The sequence below is a fragment of the Felis catus genome, chromosome E2 (assembly GCF_018350175.1).
Source record: "Felis catus isolate Fca126 chromosome E2, F.catus_Fca126_mat1.0, whole genome shotgun sequence".
Classification (NCBI taxonomy): Eukaryota; Metazoa; Chordata; class Mammalia; order Carnivora; family Felidae; genus Felis; species Felis catus.
Window position 1 is genome coordinate 1,071,071 of NC_058382.1, and position 18,829 is coordinate 1,089,899.

The 18,829-nt window shown below is 44.5% G+C and overlaps 1 protein-coding gene across 4 annotated transcripts in view; it reads right to left on the minus strand.

The window, feature by feature from the left end:
* The window catches only part of LOC111556192 (zinc finger protein 551-like), a 33,408-nt gene extending 14,899 nt beyond the window's left edge, over positions 1-18,509 (minus strand). Inside the window, exons 1-3 of one of the 4 annotated variants that reach the window (XM_019818994.3) lie at positions 17,499-17,766; positions 14,619-14,742; positions 8,508-13,092 (exon numbers count right to left, since the gene is read on the minus strand). In XM_019818994.3, the coding sequence (XP_019674553.1) occupies positions 11,423-13,092; positions 14,619-14,742; positions 17,499-17,531 (1,827 nt within the window). In that variant the 5' untranslated portion in view covers positions 17,532-17,766 and the 3' untranslated portion in view covers positions 8,508-11,422. Of the gene's footprint in view, positions 1-8,507; positions 13,494-14,618; positions 14,743-17,498 lie in introns of those variants that run through there. The other 3 variants (XM_045047313.1, XM_045047314.1, XM_019818997.3) reach the window with 3 other exon arrangements.
* Between the last annotated feature and the right edge of the window lie 320 nt (positions 18,510-18,829).

Consider the following 18,829-nt stretch of genomic DNA (forward strand, 5'->3'; position numbering starts at 1 on the left):
GTACATTCAGTCTCCCTACCCCTGCACGGGCTCCCACTGATTCCACATGTGCATTTCTGCTTCAGTATGTTGTGATCTCTGTATCTGCTGGTCTCAACTGGGGCACAGCAGTTTTCCCTGTGACCACAGTTATTTTTGGAATCGAAGAAGAGTTTGTTAGTTTGTTCAGCTTTTTCCTTCTTAGGATGGAGAGGCAACTTCCAGTTTCTTACACGCTAGGCCAGATCCACAAGTACCCTGTTACCCTTTTGATTTCTTCCTTCTGAAAAGATAAAATTACTGACACAATGCCACTGCTATGGGTTTGAATCTTTGTGTTCCCCCAAATTTCATATGCTGAAATCCTACATCATAGAAAGGTGATGGTCTTAGGGGGTGAGGCCTTTGGGAGGTGCTTAAGTCATGAGGGTGGAGCCCTCCTGAATGGGATCAGTGCTCTATGGGAGGCTGCAGAGAGACCCATGGCCCCGTCCACCATGTTGAGGACGCAGAAAACGTCAGCACCCCAAGGAGAGCCCTGGCCCCACCATGCTGGCACCGTGGTCTCCAACATCCAGTCTCCAAGACTGTGAGAAATAAATTATGTTGTGTATAAGCTACCCCGTCTGTGAAAATTTCTTACAGCAGTCTGAACAGACCAAGCCGCATTTTATCATTTCTTCTGGCGATATGCAACCATACACCAAACAGGAAAACACTGTGTAATGAAGCAAAATGAAGCTTCCCCAGTCTTCCACCATTACTTATCATTTCATAGCCATTTTTGTATGATCTGTCCTCACATACACCGGTACCTTACTTAGACATTACACTTAATGCAGAGGAACTCATGGAGGATGTATTTTCAACAGGTTCATAGTCCCAATAGCCATCAGACAACACATTTTTTTAAATCTGGCAAATATGTTCTTGGGGCGCCTGGGTGGGTCAGTCAGTTAAGCGTCTGACTTTGGCTCAGGTCGTGATCTCACAGTTCATGAGTTCAAGCCCCACATCGGGCTCTGTGCTGACAGCTCGGAGCCAGAGCCTGCTTCAGATTCTGTGTGTGTGTGTGTCTCTCTCTCCCTGCCCCTCCCCGCTCACACTCTGTCTCTCTGTCTCTCTCAAAAATAAATAAAACATTTTTAAAAATCTGACATATTCCTAATGGTCAATTTCCTCAATTGTGTCACAAATGTTGTTTCTTAAGCCATATTTATTGCAGCTAGGACCCAGAAGGTATCCTGATGCCCTACAGTCGCTCTCTCAAAAGTTATATTAACCCACAGGTCCCACTTGCCTTCTTATTAATTGTTGAAGTTGCTGAGGGGTTTGTTCATTAGAGTCTGCCATCTCCTGGGTACAGCCTAGTGAGTCTCTGAGGCTGTCCAACCGGTCACACTGGTCCATAATCCTGCACACTAGCTAGATAGTGGTGACACAGGTGATGCGGCTTTTCTCCTGCAGGCATGTGTGATGGTGACTGGTGGGGACATACAACAATCTTCCCCTGCCTACAGATCCACTCTGCACTCGTATTTGATATGTGTATTCATCAACACTGCCAAGGAATTAATTCTGTCTCTATCTAGCTGAAGATTTTACCAGATCCCACAGGACTGTGCCTTTCAGATGCCAGTCTCAAATCCAGGTTGTCACCTGTGCTTCACAGTGACTGGCTGTAAATGAGCAGATCTCCTGACCCCTCCTCTTGCTGGATTGTCTTGCCAGGGTGGCTCACAGAACTCAGGGAAATATGTTTAGAGGCAGATGAAGTACATAGGGGGACCCAGAACGTATCCCGATGTCCTATAGTTACTCTAGGGGGACTCATAGGGGAGGTGCAGTAGGGTCCCCAGTGCAGGAGCTTTTGTCCTCATGGAACTGAGGTGTGCCCCCCTCCAGGCATGTTTACAGACCTGGAGGCTCCTCACGTCTCCTTTTCAAGAGTTTTTACAGACCTCTATATTGAAAGGGATATAGAGATCTTTTTTATCCTCCAGCACACTCTCCTGGAGATTGGTGGGTGGGGCTGCAAGTTCTAGCCCTCTAATTCTCGTTTCTTTTTTTTTTTTTTATGAAATTTATTGACAAATTGGTTTCCATACAACACCCAGTGCTCATCCCAAAAGGTGCCCTCCTCAATACCCATCACCCACCCTCTCCTCCCTCCCACCCCCCATCAACCCTCAGTTTGTTCTCAGTTTTTAAGAGTCTCTTATGCTTTGGCTCTCTCCCACTCTAACCTGTTTTTTTTTTTTTTTTTCCTTCCCCTCCCCCATGGGTTCCTGTTAAGTATCTCAGGATCCACATAAGAGTGAAACCATATGGTATCTGTCTTTCTCTGTATGGCTTATTTCACTTAGCATCACACTCTCCAGTTCCATCCACGTTGCTACAAAAGGCCATATTTCATTTTTTCTCATTGCCACGTAATATTCCATTGTGTATATAAACCACAATTTCTTTATCCATTCATCAGTTGATGGACATTTAGGCTCTTTCCATAATTTGGCTATTGTTGAGAGTGCTGCTATGAACATTGGGGTACAAGTGGCCCTATGCATCAGTACTCCTGTATCCCTTGGATAAATCCCTAGCAGTGCTATTGCTGGGTCAAAAGGTAGGTCTATTTTTAATTTCCTGTGGAACCTCCACACTGCTTTCCAGAGTGGCTGCACCAATTTGCATTCCCACCAACAGTGCAAGAGGGTTCCCATTTCTCCACATCCTCTCCAGCATCTATAGTCTCCTGATTTGTTCATTTTGGCTACTCTGACTGGCGTGAGGTGATACCTGAGTGTGGTTTTGATTTGTATTTCCCTGATGAGGAGCGACGCTGAACATCTTTTCATGTGCCTGTTGGCCATCCGGATGTCTTCTTTAGAGAAGTGTCTATTCATGTTTTCTGCCCATTTCTTCACTGGGTTATTTGTTTTTCGGGTGTGGAGTTTGGTGAGCTCTTTATAGATTTTGGATACTAGCCCTTTGTCCGATATGTCATTTGCGAATATCTTTTCCCATTCCGTTGGTTGCCTTTTAGTTTTGTTGGTTGTTTCCTTTGCTGTGCAGAAGCTTTTTATCTTCATAAGGTCCCAGAAATTCACTTTTGCTTTTAGTTCCCTTGCCTTTGGGGATGTGTCGAGTAAGGGATTGCTACAGCTGAGGTCAGAGAGGTTTTTTCCTGCTTTCTCCTCTAAGGTTTTGATGGTTTCCTGTCTCACATTTAGGTCCTTTATCCATTTTGAGTTTATTTTTGTGAATGGTGTGAGAAAGTGGTCTAGTTTCAACCTTCTGCATGTTGCTGTCCAGTTCTCCCAGCACCATTTGTTAAAGAGGCTGTCTTTTTTCCACTGGATGTTCTTTCCTGCTTTGTCAAAGATTAGTTGGCCATACGTTTGTGGGTCTAGTTGTGGGGTTTCTATTCTATTCCATTGGTCTATTTGTCTGTTTTTGTGCCATAATTCTCGTTTCTGATGACCATTCCCCATCCTGACTGTATTTAGGGCCCCCACCCCAACACAAGTCTTTAGCAGAAATTAAGGAGTGTTCACAAGGGGGCTCCGTTATGAATGACACAAGATACTTCTATTACTAAGGAGATAACAAGTGTTGTAGGAGCTCTGTGCCAGGAACAGTGCACAGGGAACCAAGACCAAATAGATTTCTTCATATACCACATTACTGAGTAATGTGTTTAATACTTTAAACTGGAATGTGATGTGCACCAGGAGTAATCAGCTACGAAATATGCAAAGACTTGCAGAAAAAATCTCAATGTCATACGGAGAAGCAGACAGAACTCATTACATACATGTTTTCAAGGTAAATAGAACTCGTCTTCACATAAGGGCACTTGACAGCACCATTTGTTACATATAGTTTGTCCTAACTTTACCTTTGTAGTCGGGGTAAACATCTGTGTTTGTTTCTTGACTTCACCAGAGGAAAAACAAACTTGTTTGTATGACAGGAAGTTCTTTTTGAAATTAAATAATATAAGTCAGGAATGCAGGTATGAGGGAGCCCAGGTGGTGAAAGGCCTGTGTGGTCCTCAAAGGGATGGGTTGTTGGGATGATGTAGTTCTTACAAGTTCTCTAAGCTAGATGCTATGAGAAAAGGGAAGGGGAGAGTGTCTCCACATTTTCAACAGGGAGAATTATGCCTCTTCTATCTAATCTGTATTTCAGACACCTGAAATCACAAGAATATAGATGACATTCTAGCAACTGATGGATCTACCTAAAAAAGATACCGTACCTAAATAATCATTCAGGGAGGCAACATAAGAGTCTAAATTGTACTAGGATATTTGTTCATAATAAGTATAGAAAGGTTATTCGCTAAGCAATATTTTATTTCCTTTCTGTCTTGTATATAAACAGTTTTGAAAGGTCCCCTTTGAACTCTGACATTAGGTACTTTGTGATAAGCTTAAAACTTCCTCCCTGGCATATCCTTCTCAACCCTGTCCCTCAGTATCCTATTTGTAGACCTCCTTTCTTTACTTTTTCTTCCATCGGCAGAATTCTAAGCTGGCTAAAATTCCTCAGTGTTCCTGGAGTTTATAGATTTTTGTGCAGGAGATACACTTCTGGAAAATAGACATTCAACCTGGCTTTGTTGAAGTCTGTGGCACTGTCAGGGCGCCTGGGTGGCTCAGTCGGTTGAGCCTCTGACTTCGGCTCAGGTCATGATCTCACAGTTGGTAAGTTCGACCCTGACACTGGGCTCGCTGCTGTCAGCACCAAAGGTGTCAGTGTGGAGCCAGCTTCAGATCCTCTATTCCCCCCGCCCCCCTGCAAAATAAACAAACATTAGGAGAAAGGGGAACCCTATTGAAGTGTTGGTTGGAATGAAAACTAGTGCAGCCACTCTGGAAAACTGTGGATGTTCCTCAAAAAATAAAACCAGAACCACCCTACAACCCAGAAACTGCGCTACTAGGAATTTATCCAAAGGATATAAAAATGCTGATTTGAAGGGGCACATACACTATATCCTTTATAGCAGCAGTATCAACAACAGCCAAAGTATGGAAAGAGCCCAACTGTCCATCAACCGATGACAGTTTTGTCTACTCTGTGACAAAAAAGAAAGAAATCTTGCCATTTGCAATGTGGATGGAAGTGGAGGGTATTATGCTAAGTGAAATAAGTCAATCAGAGAAAGACAAATATCATATGACTTCACTCATGTAGAATTTGAGAAACTTTACAGATGAACATAAGGGAAGGGAAGGAAGGACAAATAAAAACAGAGGGAGGCAAACCATAAAACTCTTAAATACAGAGAAGAAACTGAGGGGTGATGGGGTGGGTGGACTGGATTAAATGGGTAATGAGCATTAAGAAGGGCACTTGCTGGGATGAGCACTGGGTGTTATATGTAAGTGTTGAATCACTGGTTTCTACTCCTGAAGCCAAAACTACACTGTATGTTAACTAACTTGAGAATAAAAAATAAATAGGGGTGCCTGGGAAGTGGCCAACATCAGCTCAGGTCACGACCTCGCAGTTCACGTGTTCAAGCCCTGTGCTAACAGCTCAGAGCCTGGAGCCCACTTCGGATTCTGTGTCTCCCTCTCTCTCTGCCCCTCCCCTGCTTGTGCTGTGTCTCTCTTACTCTCAAAAATAAGTAAAACATTTTAAAATAATAATAATAATAATAATAAAAACATTAAAAGAAATCTGTGGCATTGTCAATGACTTCTCAAATACCATGTGGGAAAACTTTGTAAATCATTCATTCTTGTGCTCTACACACATACTACAGAATCAATCTCTCCATCTTTGATTGAACCAAGAGATGCAAAAACATGGTTGGAATAAATTTAAAGACCTGATCTGAAAAGGATATAAAAATATGGAAAATTTAAGTCTTAAGAAGAAATGAAGACTATAATACATTTCAGAAGTCTGCTTACTGATACTATAGGATATAAAAGAAATGATTTGTCTTAACATAGCGTAACAGAAAGGGAAGTATTAATTTTGTCATGCTTTACAAGGGATGAGCTCTTTACCCTGACAAACAGAATCATGCTCATAGTTGTTTTACCAAAAACAAACCAACAAACAAACCAACAAACAAAACCCCAAAATTGTTAAACTGTGATTCTGAACTATAGCCTTGACTTCTAGGTCTAGACAAGCATGATCCCTTCTCACCTACTTTCTCTTTGGAATATTCTTCCCAACACTCTACACTTAGTAAGTCACTGCACAGTATTCATTCCAGACATAAAAATATATTCTCAAGGAATGTTTCCTTGAGCTTTGAGACCTGGTCTTCCACTGGGTGTACTTTATCATATTCACCCAGTCGACCTTCCAGCAGTTATATTAATTTACATTTTGTAATAATTTGTATAGATGTATGCTTACAGGCTCTGTACTAGATAAACTATTTTTTCAAATTATGCCAAAGCTACGATGTACTTGGGATAGATTTTTAAATTTTTTAACGTTTATTTATTTTTGAGAGACAGAGAGTGACAGAGAACGAGCAGGGGAGGGGCAGAGAGAGAGGGAGACACAGAATCTAAAGCATGCTCGAGGCTCTGAGCTGTCAGCACAGAGCCTGACACGGGGCTTTGACCCCATGAACTGTGAGATCATGACCTGGGCCAAAGTTGGATGCTTAACCGACTGAGTCACCCAAGTGCCCCTTATCTTTTTTTTTTTTTTTAATGTTTATTTACTTTTTTTTTTTAAACAGTTTATTTATTTTTGGGACAGAGAGAGACAGAGCATGAACGGGGTAGGGGCAGAGAGAGAGGGAGACACAGAATCGGAAACAGGCTCCAGGCTCCGAGCCATCAGCCCAGAGCCTGACGCGGGGCTCGAACTCACGGACCGCGAGATTGTGACCTGGCTGAAGTCGGACGCTTAACCGACTGCACCACCCAGGCGCCCCGAATGTTTATTTACTTTTGAGAGACAGAGACAGAGTGCAAGCGGGGGAGGGGCAGAGAGAGAGGGAGACACAGAATCTGAAACAGGCTCCAGGCTCCAAGCTGTCAGCACAGAGCCTGGAACAGGGCTCGAACTCATGAACCAGGAGATCATGACCTGAGCTGAAGTCAGAGGCTTAGCCGACTGAGTCACCCAGGTGTCCCTACAACATGCACTTTTTTAATGTAGTGACATTCTGTATTTTGTGACTGGGATTCCAGTAGGAACTGGCATAACTTCAGTGAATGTATTCATTGGTGAAGCTGAGTTAGCAGGAAATCCAAAAGGCTGTATTATAACACTGGCAATAGTTTAACCCATCAAGATGAACGGCCCACTTTCTTTGATGGTCATGAAAATTATAAAAAGACAATGGCTACACTTCAAATTAAGGCCAAAGGGTTGGACTATAGTTAAAAGAGCTGGTAAGATTAGTGTGTTCCTGATGGTCCCTGGCAGCAATATCTGACCCTTATATTCTAAAGGAATATAGAAACTCACAATTATCTTTTATGTCTCCAAACACAAAGTGTGTTGTCTTCAGAGAAAAATTAATAAACATATTCTGTATTTTTGTTCCATGTGATGAATTGAAAGATCCTCTTCCATTGCTCTATTTCTTTTAATTTTTTTTTTGTTTTTTTTCAACGTTTATTTATTTTTGGGACAGAGAGAGACAGAGCATGAACGGGGGAGGGGCAGAGAGAGAGGGAGACACAGAATTGGAAACAGGCTCCAGGCTCTGAGCCATCAGCCCAGAGCCCGACGCGGGGCTCGAACTCAGGGACTGCGAGATCGTGACCTGGCTGAAGTCGGACGCTTAACCGACTGCGCCACCCAGGCACCCCCATTGCTCTATTTCTCAATGTTAGTTCAGATAAGGCTTTTTGCATGATTTCAATCTTTTTTTTTTTTTTACCTGTATAGAAGTACAACTGGCAAATAAAATTATATTTAAAGTGATGATCTGATATATGTACACACTGACAAGGGAAGACTGAGGCTTTTGATTTGCAGATTTCAACTTCCTATTAGAAAAGTTTAAAATTTTTAAAAACAGAGACGTGAATTTGTAAACTGCTGAAGAAATAACTTTGAAACAAAGTTTTGACAGATGGAAGTTAGAGAAGTCTAATTGTGTTAAGCATCAAGAAGTATAGTTTATGTACATGTCTGTACTGTACACATTGGATTATTCAAGGGCAACTCATGATTTTCAATTATAGAAGTAATATTAAACTATATAAAAATATTAACACCGTGACTAATTTTTCAGCAAACAAAATAAAAGAGGTTAAGTGAATAGACTTAAAAAAACACATGTAATAAAAGCCATAATATCCTAACTGCATTCAAACTGCCTTCGATAACTCAATTAATAAAATTCAGCATTAACATATATATTCAAAAATATGTTTTGTGTATTCAAGTTATCAGAGTCATGAGAGTCCTTAGATTTGGGAAATTCTTAAGAGGTTATGCACTGACTTGTTAAGATTACAAGTAAAATAACCCACTAGTATGCATGGGGATAAATAGAAGAACGACCATGAAAATGATAAATAATGATGGAGGATTGTGACAGGTTTAATGGGACTTAACAGTCTTATCCACGGACATATTGTAAACAGCCATTTACAATGGGATGTAAGTACGTATGAAAATATCAAAATGTACATTTAAAATATGTGCAGTTTAAGTTAATCATATTTAAACTCTTTCTGCAAAACATGTTTAAAACTTGCCACTTACTAGTTATTCTTATTGTTTTATTACCTATGTTCCTGAAGAGATTAGTGGGTACTGTATCAGTACTTTGGGAACAGAATATAATGAGAGGTTACTAGGAGTATCTTACCAACTCCATGTTCAGTGACACCACTTTGGCGATTTGCATTTACCATGAGGGGAGTGTCTATGCCAGGGATTGCCAAAGACTAAAACCTAGGCTTGATTTAATGTGTCACTGAGTTAAGAAAGCAGAGATGTATTAATGCAGATTAAACGTATAAATCTAGTGCATGTGGCTTTTCAATTATGAGGACAAAAAGTTGAGGGAGAAAAATCTGGTATTCAAAAACAATTGTTCCATGTAATAAATACATAAGTACATGAAAAGAAAATAGGTTAAGAGGTTACAAGCACACATTTTACCAAAGAAGATAAACAGATGATAAAAAGAATGCATGACAAATGTTCAACATCATGAAATACTTTGGGAAATGGAATTAAAACCAAAGTGGCTTATGGCTACACACTTATCTCAAGGGCTAAAATTTAAAAAGATAGACCACATCTGGTGTCAAGACCACATCTGGTGTCAAGGTTCCCAGAGAACTAGAATTCTCATGTACTACTGGAGGGAAGGCAAAAGAGAGTAACCATTATAGAACACGGTTTCACATTTCTTAAAACACGAAGCGTTCATCTACATGGTAACAGTTTTAGTTACTATAACAAGAGTTATAACAAGAGAAATAAAACATATATCCACATAAAGAACTGAATGTAAATATTCATAGCAGCGTTTTTTGTAAACATCCCACGCCCAGAAATAACCTCTGTCCAGAACAGATAAATGGATAAAGTCATTATTCATAGAACAGAATGCTACTCAGCAATAAAAATAAGCATCATTGTTGAATTTCAATAAGTATGCAGAATGAAGGAAACTAGTACAAAAAATATGCATATACTTAATAATGCCTATTTAAATTATAGAAAATACAAACTAACCTAATGTAAAGGAAAGAGAATTGATGGTTGCCTGGAAGGCTGGATAAGGCAGGGAGAGACACTATATGAGCACAAAGTAAATATATCATGACAAATATGTGCATTTTCATGAGTAATATGGTTTCATTACTTTATACATATGTCAGAGTTTACCAAATTGATAACATTAGATAAGTGTATTTTTTTGAGTGTCAACTATACAAATTATACCTTAACAGAGCTTTAAGAAGTGGTCCAAAATACAAGCCCAGATATCCTTTTTTAGGAAATTAGTTTGGCAACCCTATATGGACTCCACCATCTGTACCCTCATGCCCGGGGAGGGGCGGCCTTCCCTCAGTGGTAGCAAATATTGGCAGCATGAAGACTGCTCCCACTTGAATCTACAAGAATGATGGCTGGGTCATGAAAGACACACCCTTGGACAGCAGGCTCAGCCTTCTCTCTATTCTTGTTTTTCTGACTCTAGAGCAATGACCTGTTGAACAGCCCAGAGAGGCTATGAGAATCCACAAAACCTTTAGAATATTTAGTTCATCAATGACCTTGGCTACAAGAAATAGTTATGGAGGTCCTGAGAATTTCTGTACACATCAATCATATAAGTCACAGTTCTGGAATGTTTAGAAATGAACTTTTAGGTAAGGCACATTCCAGCTAATTTACTGCAGTCTCCTTTATGCCCTATGAATCCATGTTTTTGTTCCAATTACAGTTCCACCTGTATTTCTAGTCTTACAGCAAATGACACTGAAATTTTGTGCATCGTGGCACATGGCTCCTTTGCAGGACCTGGGGAAGAAGTCCCCTGAATATTGGTGGGAATTATGTGATATATACAGCAAACAAGAGAATATAATTTATGTTGCTCAAAGAAGCACAGGGAGGTTGTTACCACAAAGGTCTCCTCTTTCGGGTGACCCCTGACCTCCCCCCAAATCTCGGCACCAAGTTGCTAAGCACCACAAAGTCCTGCAGTCTTTCTTTCAAAGCACTGGGCACCAATGCAAACTAGACCAATATTGGACAACTGCTATTTTCCACCATCATACCGTCCTTCCTGAAACACAGGAAGCATGGGATCCCCACAAAATTTGCTGGTCTCTACCTGCTGATAGATCACAATTCTGCTTTCAAATCACCTCACACAGTGAATACAACCACCAAAATCAAAGGTGCAGAAACAAAGACCTTGACCAAAAGAACATAAACCAACCCAATGTGTAGCAAGCAGTTCCCATGCTGGTGAATTAGAACCGGGAAGAATTCATCACAAGCATAATGTGAGAACAGCGTTCCTGAAAATAGGTCCTTCTTAGCAAGGTGAGGATGGGTCCACTGGACCAAAACTGGGTCAGGTCGGCTCCTTAAAGTCAGAGAGAAAGGAATGAGGTTCTCCCTAAGCGCTCAGGCTATTCACAGTTTCCTCAGGCAAATGGGAAAACGGAAGAGGCTAGCTTCTCTGCGTACTCTGGATGATGAATGACCTACATTGTGCAGATGGGCCAGGTAGTAGAGGTGAATGCCCTCGGCCACAGAAGCTGGCGGTGACATAAATACGGCAGTAGCGCTGGACAAGTGAAACCGTACAATGCATCCTCCTAAAGTCTTGCATGTACCTCAGATTTAGGAGGAATCTCACAAAGTTTATGTTGAGATAAAAGATGTTTAAATTCAGGAAAATGTCTCTCACACACAGTCTCCTTTAGTGTTGTACACTGAATGAAGAAATAAACCATAACCAGCACAATTAAGGGTTTTCTCCAGTATGCACTCTCCGGTGTCTAAGGAGGTTAGATTTGCGGCTAAATGATTTCCCACATTCATTGCATTCATAAGGCCTTTCTCCAGTGTGAACTCTCTGATGTTGAATGAGGTCAGATTTGTGGGTAAAGGGTTTCCTACATTCATTGCACTCATAAGGCCTTTCACCAGTGTGACCTCTCTGGTGTTGAATGAGGCTAGAGCTTTGGCTAAAGGTTTTCCCACATTCGATACACACATAAGGCTTCTCTCCAGTGTGAACTCTCTGGTGCTGAATAAGGCTTGCACTTTGGCTAAAGGATTTCCCACATTCCCCACACTCATATGGCTTTTCTCCAGAATGAACTCTCCGGTGTTGAATAAGACCAGAGCGTTGCCTAAAAGATTTCTCACATTCATTGCACTCATAAGGTCTTGTGCCAGTATGAATCCTCTGATGTTGAATGAGGTCAGATTTGCGGGTAAAGGATTTTCCACATTCACTGCACTCATAAGGTCTTTCTCCAGTGTGAACTCTCTGATGTTGAATAAGGATAAATTTGCGGCTAAAGGATTTCCCACAAACACTGCACCCATAAGGCCTTTCTCCAGTATGAACACTCCGGTGTCGAATGAGGTTAGAAAACTGTCTAAAGGACTTCCCACATTCACTGCACTCATAAGGTCTTTCTCCACTGTGAATTCTCTGATGTTGAACGAGTTCAGATTTGCAGCTAAAAGATTTCCCACAGTCACTACACTCATAAGGCATTTCTCTAGTGTGAACTCTCCTATGCCGAATGAGGTTAAAGATTTGTCTAAAGGATTTCCCACATTTGCTGCAATTATATGGCTTTTCTCCAGTGTGAACTCTCTGGTGTCGGAAAAGGCTAGAGCTTTGTCTAAAGGATTTCCCACATTCACTGCATTTATAAGGCCTTTCTCTAGTGTGAACTCTATGGTGCTCGATGAAGTTGGATTTGTAGCTAAACGATTTCCCACATTCACCACACCCATAATGTATTCCTCTAGTGTGCAGTCTCTGGTGGTGAATGAGTTTGGATTTGTGGATAAAGACTTTTCCACATTCACTGCATTCATAAGTTCTTTCTCCAGTGTGAATTGTCCAGTGTTTCCTGAGACTGAAGTTATGGGTGATTAGTTGTCCACATTCTCTGCATCCATAAGGCTTTGTACCACTGTGAATTCTCCAGTCTTTAATGAGGTCAGAAGTCTGGCTAAAGCATTTCCCACATTCACCACACTCATATGGCCTTTGTCCACTGTCAGTTTGTTGGTGCCGCACCAATCTGTAGTTGCAGCTGAAGGTTTTCCCACATCTGCCACACTCATACAGCCCTTCTCCAGAGCAGACACTCTGAGGCTGATCCAGTGCATGGTTGTGGCGGACAGCTTTTTCACATTCACAACAGCTGTAGTGACTTTTTCCACTGTGAAAGGCCTGCCCACTCTGGTTGCCCCTGTGTGGCTCCTCACTGTTGGGAGTGGTCTGGTGCTGCAGAAGTCCCGAGGTGGCTGGGAAGTCCTCGCCAACCTTCCTACAGGTGAAAGGCTGTCCTGACACAAACATGTTGCAGCTCTTCAAACACGAGGCTCTGTCCACATCCCTTTTCCAGGGCTTCGCCCCACTGCCATGCCTCTGTTGCTGGTGAAGGTCTGCATGGAAAGAGAAACATCTCACACACGTGCCACCCAAGCATGGCTTCTGCCAAGGACATCTTGCTTGGGGCTCAGCATGGTGCAAGATATCCTTCGAGGCTGGGATACACATCTCACAGGGGTGGATCTTCTGGGTGGACGGACCTGCCTGAGAAGCCCTGAACTGGGACTCTCCTATAGACACAGTCTACTCAGAAGGGGCCCCTTCATCTTCCGTCCCATGCCGACAACCTGAAAGCACAGAGGTGCTGACGAGATGCTGACTTGGTGAGAGGAGAGAGCTCCATTACCAAGGTGTACCAGACACAAGTTGGGTCCATGAAATTGCTGTGAGAACAAGGGAGCTGGAGGCAGGCTGAGGTAGGGGCAGCTTGACAGTACTGGGCCTCTGAAGAAACCTGAACAGAAGAAACCTCAACAGACAAAGCACAGAAGCATAGGGTGCACCACATGGAGGAGAAACTCCTGCCTCCTCACTCCTTCTTCAGTAGGACCTTGTCTGCTCGAGACGTGGGCATGCTGTGTGGGAAGGCTGGTTGTGTCCTGTCCCCCCCAAAATTCAACTAGAACTAAGTAGCTGGTTCAAGGACTATGTAAGGATATGTGCACACCTCATGACACCATGTGCAGGTCAATGTTGGAGAATATTGTAGAGGGAGCAGTGCAGAGGAACTGGTGGCCCATGGAGGCCACAAAGGTGGAAGGAGCCAGGAGCCAGAAGTCTCAGATGAAATGACAAGTCAGCAAAGTGTTAAGTATGTAGAAGAAAAGGTAGAAACAATATGTGGCTAGTGGTACTTGTACCAAAATACCATTGAACACATGGCAGGTTCCTGGTATGATCTGAACACAGCCCTGAGGTCATGCCCACCCCCGGTTGCCACACACCAGGGCCAGGCCTCTTGTGAGACCATCTTGCCATGTCCACCCTGTGAAACAAGCAGTGTTTTTCCTGCACTCTCCACTGTGTAACTCCTTAGAACCTGAATGATGCAAGTCTTAATGAAAGACGCACAGTGAGTGGCCACCACTGGCCCCAGGCAACTTGTCATGCAGTAATATTCAGGAGAAAAATACTACAAAATACAGCTGAAGGAGGGTCTTAGTCCATGGTTCATGTAACCAAGAATAGCCCATGGTTCATGTAATGGCCATGACCTGGCACAGGCAGTCACACAGAACTGTTAGCTAGAGAAAGGGGGCAAAACTGGAGGCCATGGATCTGGAAACAGTCACCTGCCAGGGACATGACAAGCAAGGTGGGATCCATTAAGTTAACTGCAAGACTCCAGACTCCCAGACCCTCTTCTGCACTTTCTGAGGCAACAGGTGTGAGGGATGATTACGGAGTCCATTGCTCTGGTCACTATACACAGCTCAGCGCTGGCACCCACCACACACATAACAAGAAAGTGTGGAAATCAGATCCCATGATCCAGCTGTGGGAAAGACAGAGCTAACTCTGGGGGCTGGGGAAGGCACGACATCACCTCAGAACACCAGGAGCAATGTAACAGTCTTACCCAGAGATGCTACAAGTGCAAAGGTCTCCAGCATCACATCGCAGTACAGGAGTCTCTGAGTCTCATCAAGGAGCCCCCATTCCTCCTGGGAGAAGTCAATGGCCACATCCTCAAAGTTCACATCCTGTCATAATGTGGACAGTTCACTCAATGATCAACATCTCTCCTAGGAGTCCAAGTTCATCATGCCCCCCGCCCTCCACATCCATCCTTGGCTCACTCTACTCCACGCCTCAGAGGAAATATCAGGCCTCTCCTCACGTTCCCACTGATACTATGTCTTCTCACGACAACAGGCAGATGGGCAGAGAGAGGATATCTGAACTATGGACCTGGCATGGTAGCCACCTTGCCTCTTGTCAAAGTAGTTGGTGTCAAATGAACACAGGTTAGGGAGAGAAGTTGGCTATACAAGGAGGGTGTGAATGCTGTGACTCTGGTCTTATCAGGCAATACCGCTGAAGTCCTCTGGATCATCCCTCCAAGACAGAAAAATTGTGGCATTATCCTTCATCCTTACGACCTCAATTCCAGGCCCTGGGATCATGCGTCCACACTCCCTCTCCATGTGCACGTCACTCTTGGCACACCTCTCACAACTGCACTCCCACAACTCCTACCCATCACTATAGTCATCTCCTTGGCCTCTACTTGTCACTCAGCATATGTGGCCCAGTTTCAAACAGGATCAAATACTACTCCAGACTCTGATGGTCCCCACTGACAGACACAGCCTTGAGTCCTACTGCGAAGGCCTCCCTCCCTGTTCCTTGATCCAACCCCACTACCTAAAAATGAAAGCAGATTTCAGATACCCATGGCTCTCCCCCACTTGTCCTGCATGCACTTTATGTCCCCTCTCCAGTCACATGTTTCTTCTCTCCGTCTAACCTGCGTTCAAGACTCAGCTGCCCAGTGAGTCTCATAAATGACCACTTGTGCTCCTAAGCAAATACACCAGCCTCACCTGAACACCTAAGCCCCCACCAGACACAACGAAATCCTGGTGAGTCTGCAGACGTGAATAAGCACCAGCCCCCATCTCAATGTCACCTTGTTTGAATGACTCCTATGCCTCCACATCTATCTCATGTCCACTTTTCCCCTGGAGTCCCTGGCCACATCCCAAACCATGCAGTCTCCCCTGCCCTCTCTATGATCGCTTCTCTCCCCATCTGTGTTGTGGCACCCACATCCCACAACCAGTGAGCCAGGCAGGAAACCTGGTCCTCAGGCCTACCCTCTTCTTCCTGGGCTACTATTACCACTGTCATCCTGACCAGGAATCCCCATATTTTTTTTTTAATGATTTTTAAATTTATTTTTGAGAGAGAGACAGAGACAGAGCGCTGAGGGGGAGGGGCAGAGAGAGAGGGAGACACAGAATGCGAAGCAGGCTCCAGGCTCTGAGCCATTAGCACAGAGCCTGACGCGGGGCTGGAACTCGTGAACTGCAAGATCATGACCTGAGCCTAAGTCAGGTGCTTAACCGACTGAGTCACCCAGGTGCCCCAGGATTCCTCCTATTAAGTAACCTACAGCTCCTCCCTGGTCCGCACTCTCCGCCACCTTTTGGAGAAGCCTACACCCTGACCTGTCCTGAAACATCTCATACCCTTAACAGACCGAAAAGAAATCTTCTGATGTCCCCAATGAAAATTACTCTTACTAGCTTCCCCATCTCAGCTGATGGAGCTTCCATTCTCCCAGCTGCCAAAGCCAAAACTTCGTCACCTCTGAGTCCTACCTCTCTGTCCGTACCTCAAAATTAGAAAACCCAGGCAGCCACACCTCAAACACTGACACAGAATCCAGCCACCTCTCCCACCTCCACAGCCACCACCCTGCTCTGGCTACCATCACACAGGCCCAGACTACTGCAGTAGCCTCCTCCCTTACCTTCCCAGCACCACCATCACAAATGCACTCCTCTCCATGCTGCAGCCGCAGGGAGATCACCTGCCTTCACTGCTCCAATCCCTCCCAGAGCACCGGACACCTGGGTGTCCAGACCTGACTCCTCCCAGCTCCCATGAGAAACAAAGGTTACCCGCAGGTTCCCGAACTCTCCAAGCCTTTGCACGTCCTAGTACCTATGCCTGGGACCCCTTCCATATCTCACTGCACTGGTTGCCAAAAATAGCAACCACTCTGTAACTCTGGGCCTGGAGTTAGGACCCTGCGCTTGATGTCTCCTCCAAGTTCCCAGACCCGGGGACTGGAGGACTGGCAGAAGAGTCACAGCACACCATTATCCCAAAGCACGTGCGGGGGTGGGGTCTAGGGACGCCCTAGAATAAGCTCCACAACCCAGCACCCCTAAGCCAGGATCCACGGGCTCAGGCGGCTAAGTACCTTAGCCCAGCGCAGGATCCGGAGACAAGACGAACGCGCTACTTCTGGGCTCCTGTTCTCAGTGCACTGTCGCCACTTAGGCGATCTTTACAGAACTCAACTTTCCTGCTCCTATCATCACCCCTCTTCCCGTCTGTCCCTCCTGTGAGCAGCTGCAGGAAACCTGTTAGAACCCAATCTCGGACACCGTCTCTCTATTGTCCCCAACCCTTCGTGGCTCCCAGCGTCCCGAGAAAGAAGGTACAACTCCTATGGCCTTCGCCTCACGCTCTGTTGCCTGTAGACACAAAACAGAGCCTGGGCTTCCCCGGTGCTCCCGGCCCGGTCGCACCTCTAAGTCTCTGCACCGAGCGGCCCCTCCCCTTCAGCCCGCTCCCGCACCCCGTCACGCCGGCGCTCAGACACGGGGTCCCCGCCCGCGAGAGCCTCCCGGCCCGGACACCGGGACCTGGGCCGCTGGGACGCGACCAGGCGCCCCGCGCGCGGTGGGGGAGGGCGGAGAGGGCCCGGGGGTCGCGCGTTTACCTCAGCCGGGTCCCTACGCGCGGACGCCGCCATCGGACTCTGTAGGCGGAGCGCAGCTGTGGGGCGCGGAGATCTCGATCCCAGGCCGTTGCGGGTCACCCCGAGGCCGCCGCCTCCAAGGCTCAGAGCCGCGTCTCTGCAGCCGGGAGAACGTCTTCCTTGTCTTATGGGGCGCCGACCCAGTTCTCCGGGGCCTCTGAGTGAACAGACTCGAAGGAAGCCAAAATGACCGCCAAGAGGCAGACGCCGGAAGTCCCGCCCTAATCTGATGCGTCGCACGGAAATGCACCTGTTCTGGGCTTTCATTGGGTCAACTCCGCAACTCTTATGCGCATTGCCGTTTGGGTAATGGAGTTTCCTCAGCTAGAGTGTCTAATTCTTGACCTCCGCCAGTAAAGTTTTCCCGGTACCACGAGTGTCTCAGAAATAAGAGGACTTTAGCCTTCAGGGAACGGAAGCTGTTTATTCCTTTAAATTTTTGTTTTGTTTTGTTGTTTGTTTCTTTTGAGAGAGAGCAGAAGAGGGGCAGAGAGAGGGAAAGAGAGAATCCCAAGGAGGCTCTGCACTGTGAGGGCAGAGCCCGAGAAGAAGCTTCAACCCACCAACCCTGAGATCCTGACCTGATCTCAACCTTTCAATTAGTCTCAAATGCTACAGATTTAAATATACACAGTCTCTTTCAGACTCAAAATGCATCCACTCTTAGCAACAATGTAATAAACATTTTCTTGCTATTCAGACGCATGTAGTCAGAAGGATTAGTCGATTTTGTAACTATGTATCTATAGTCAGGGCCATGACTTAGAAAGAAACAGTGATGTTTAGGCCGCCCTGGAAGTAGGGGACAAGGAGTTATTTCTGCAACTGGTTCCCACAGAGAACATCTTTCCTACCTGCATTTTCAGTGATTGTGTCCAAATCACAAAGCAACAGTGTTTATCCATTTAGTATTTCTTCATTTCTTAAGATATAGTCAAATCCTTTACTACTCTGACATCTATCTCAAAGGGAGTGTAACTTATTAAATTCTGTTTTGTTATGTGACAGTTGTTATAGCATTCTCAGAGTGCATATGCAAAGGAAGGATCTGATTTAAAAAAAAAAAAAAAGAGTTAAGCTGAACCCAATCTTGGCATCATGATTCTTTTTAATCAGTTTTGTCTTGGTGGACTGTAGTCTTTCTCATTGTAGTTTTAAATTATAATTTCATAATGACTAGAGTTGCATAACTTTTCTAGGCTTAATGACCATTGATATATGTTCTTTAATGAATATTTTGTTCAAATATGTTGCCTATTTTATTTTTTGTCTTTTTTTCTAATTGATTTCTA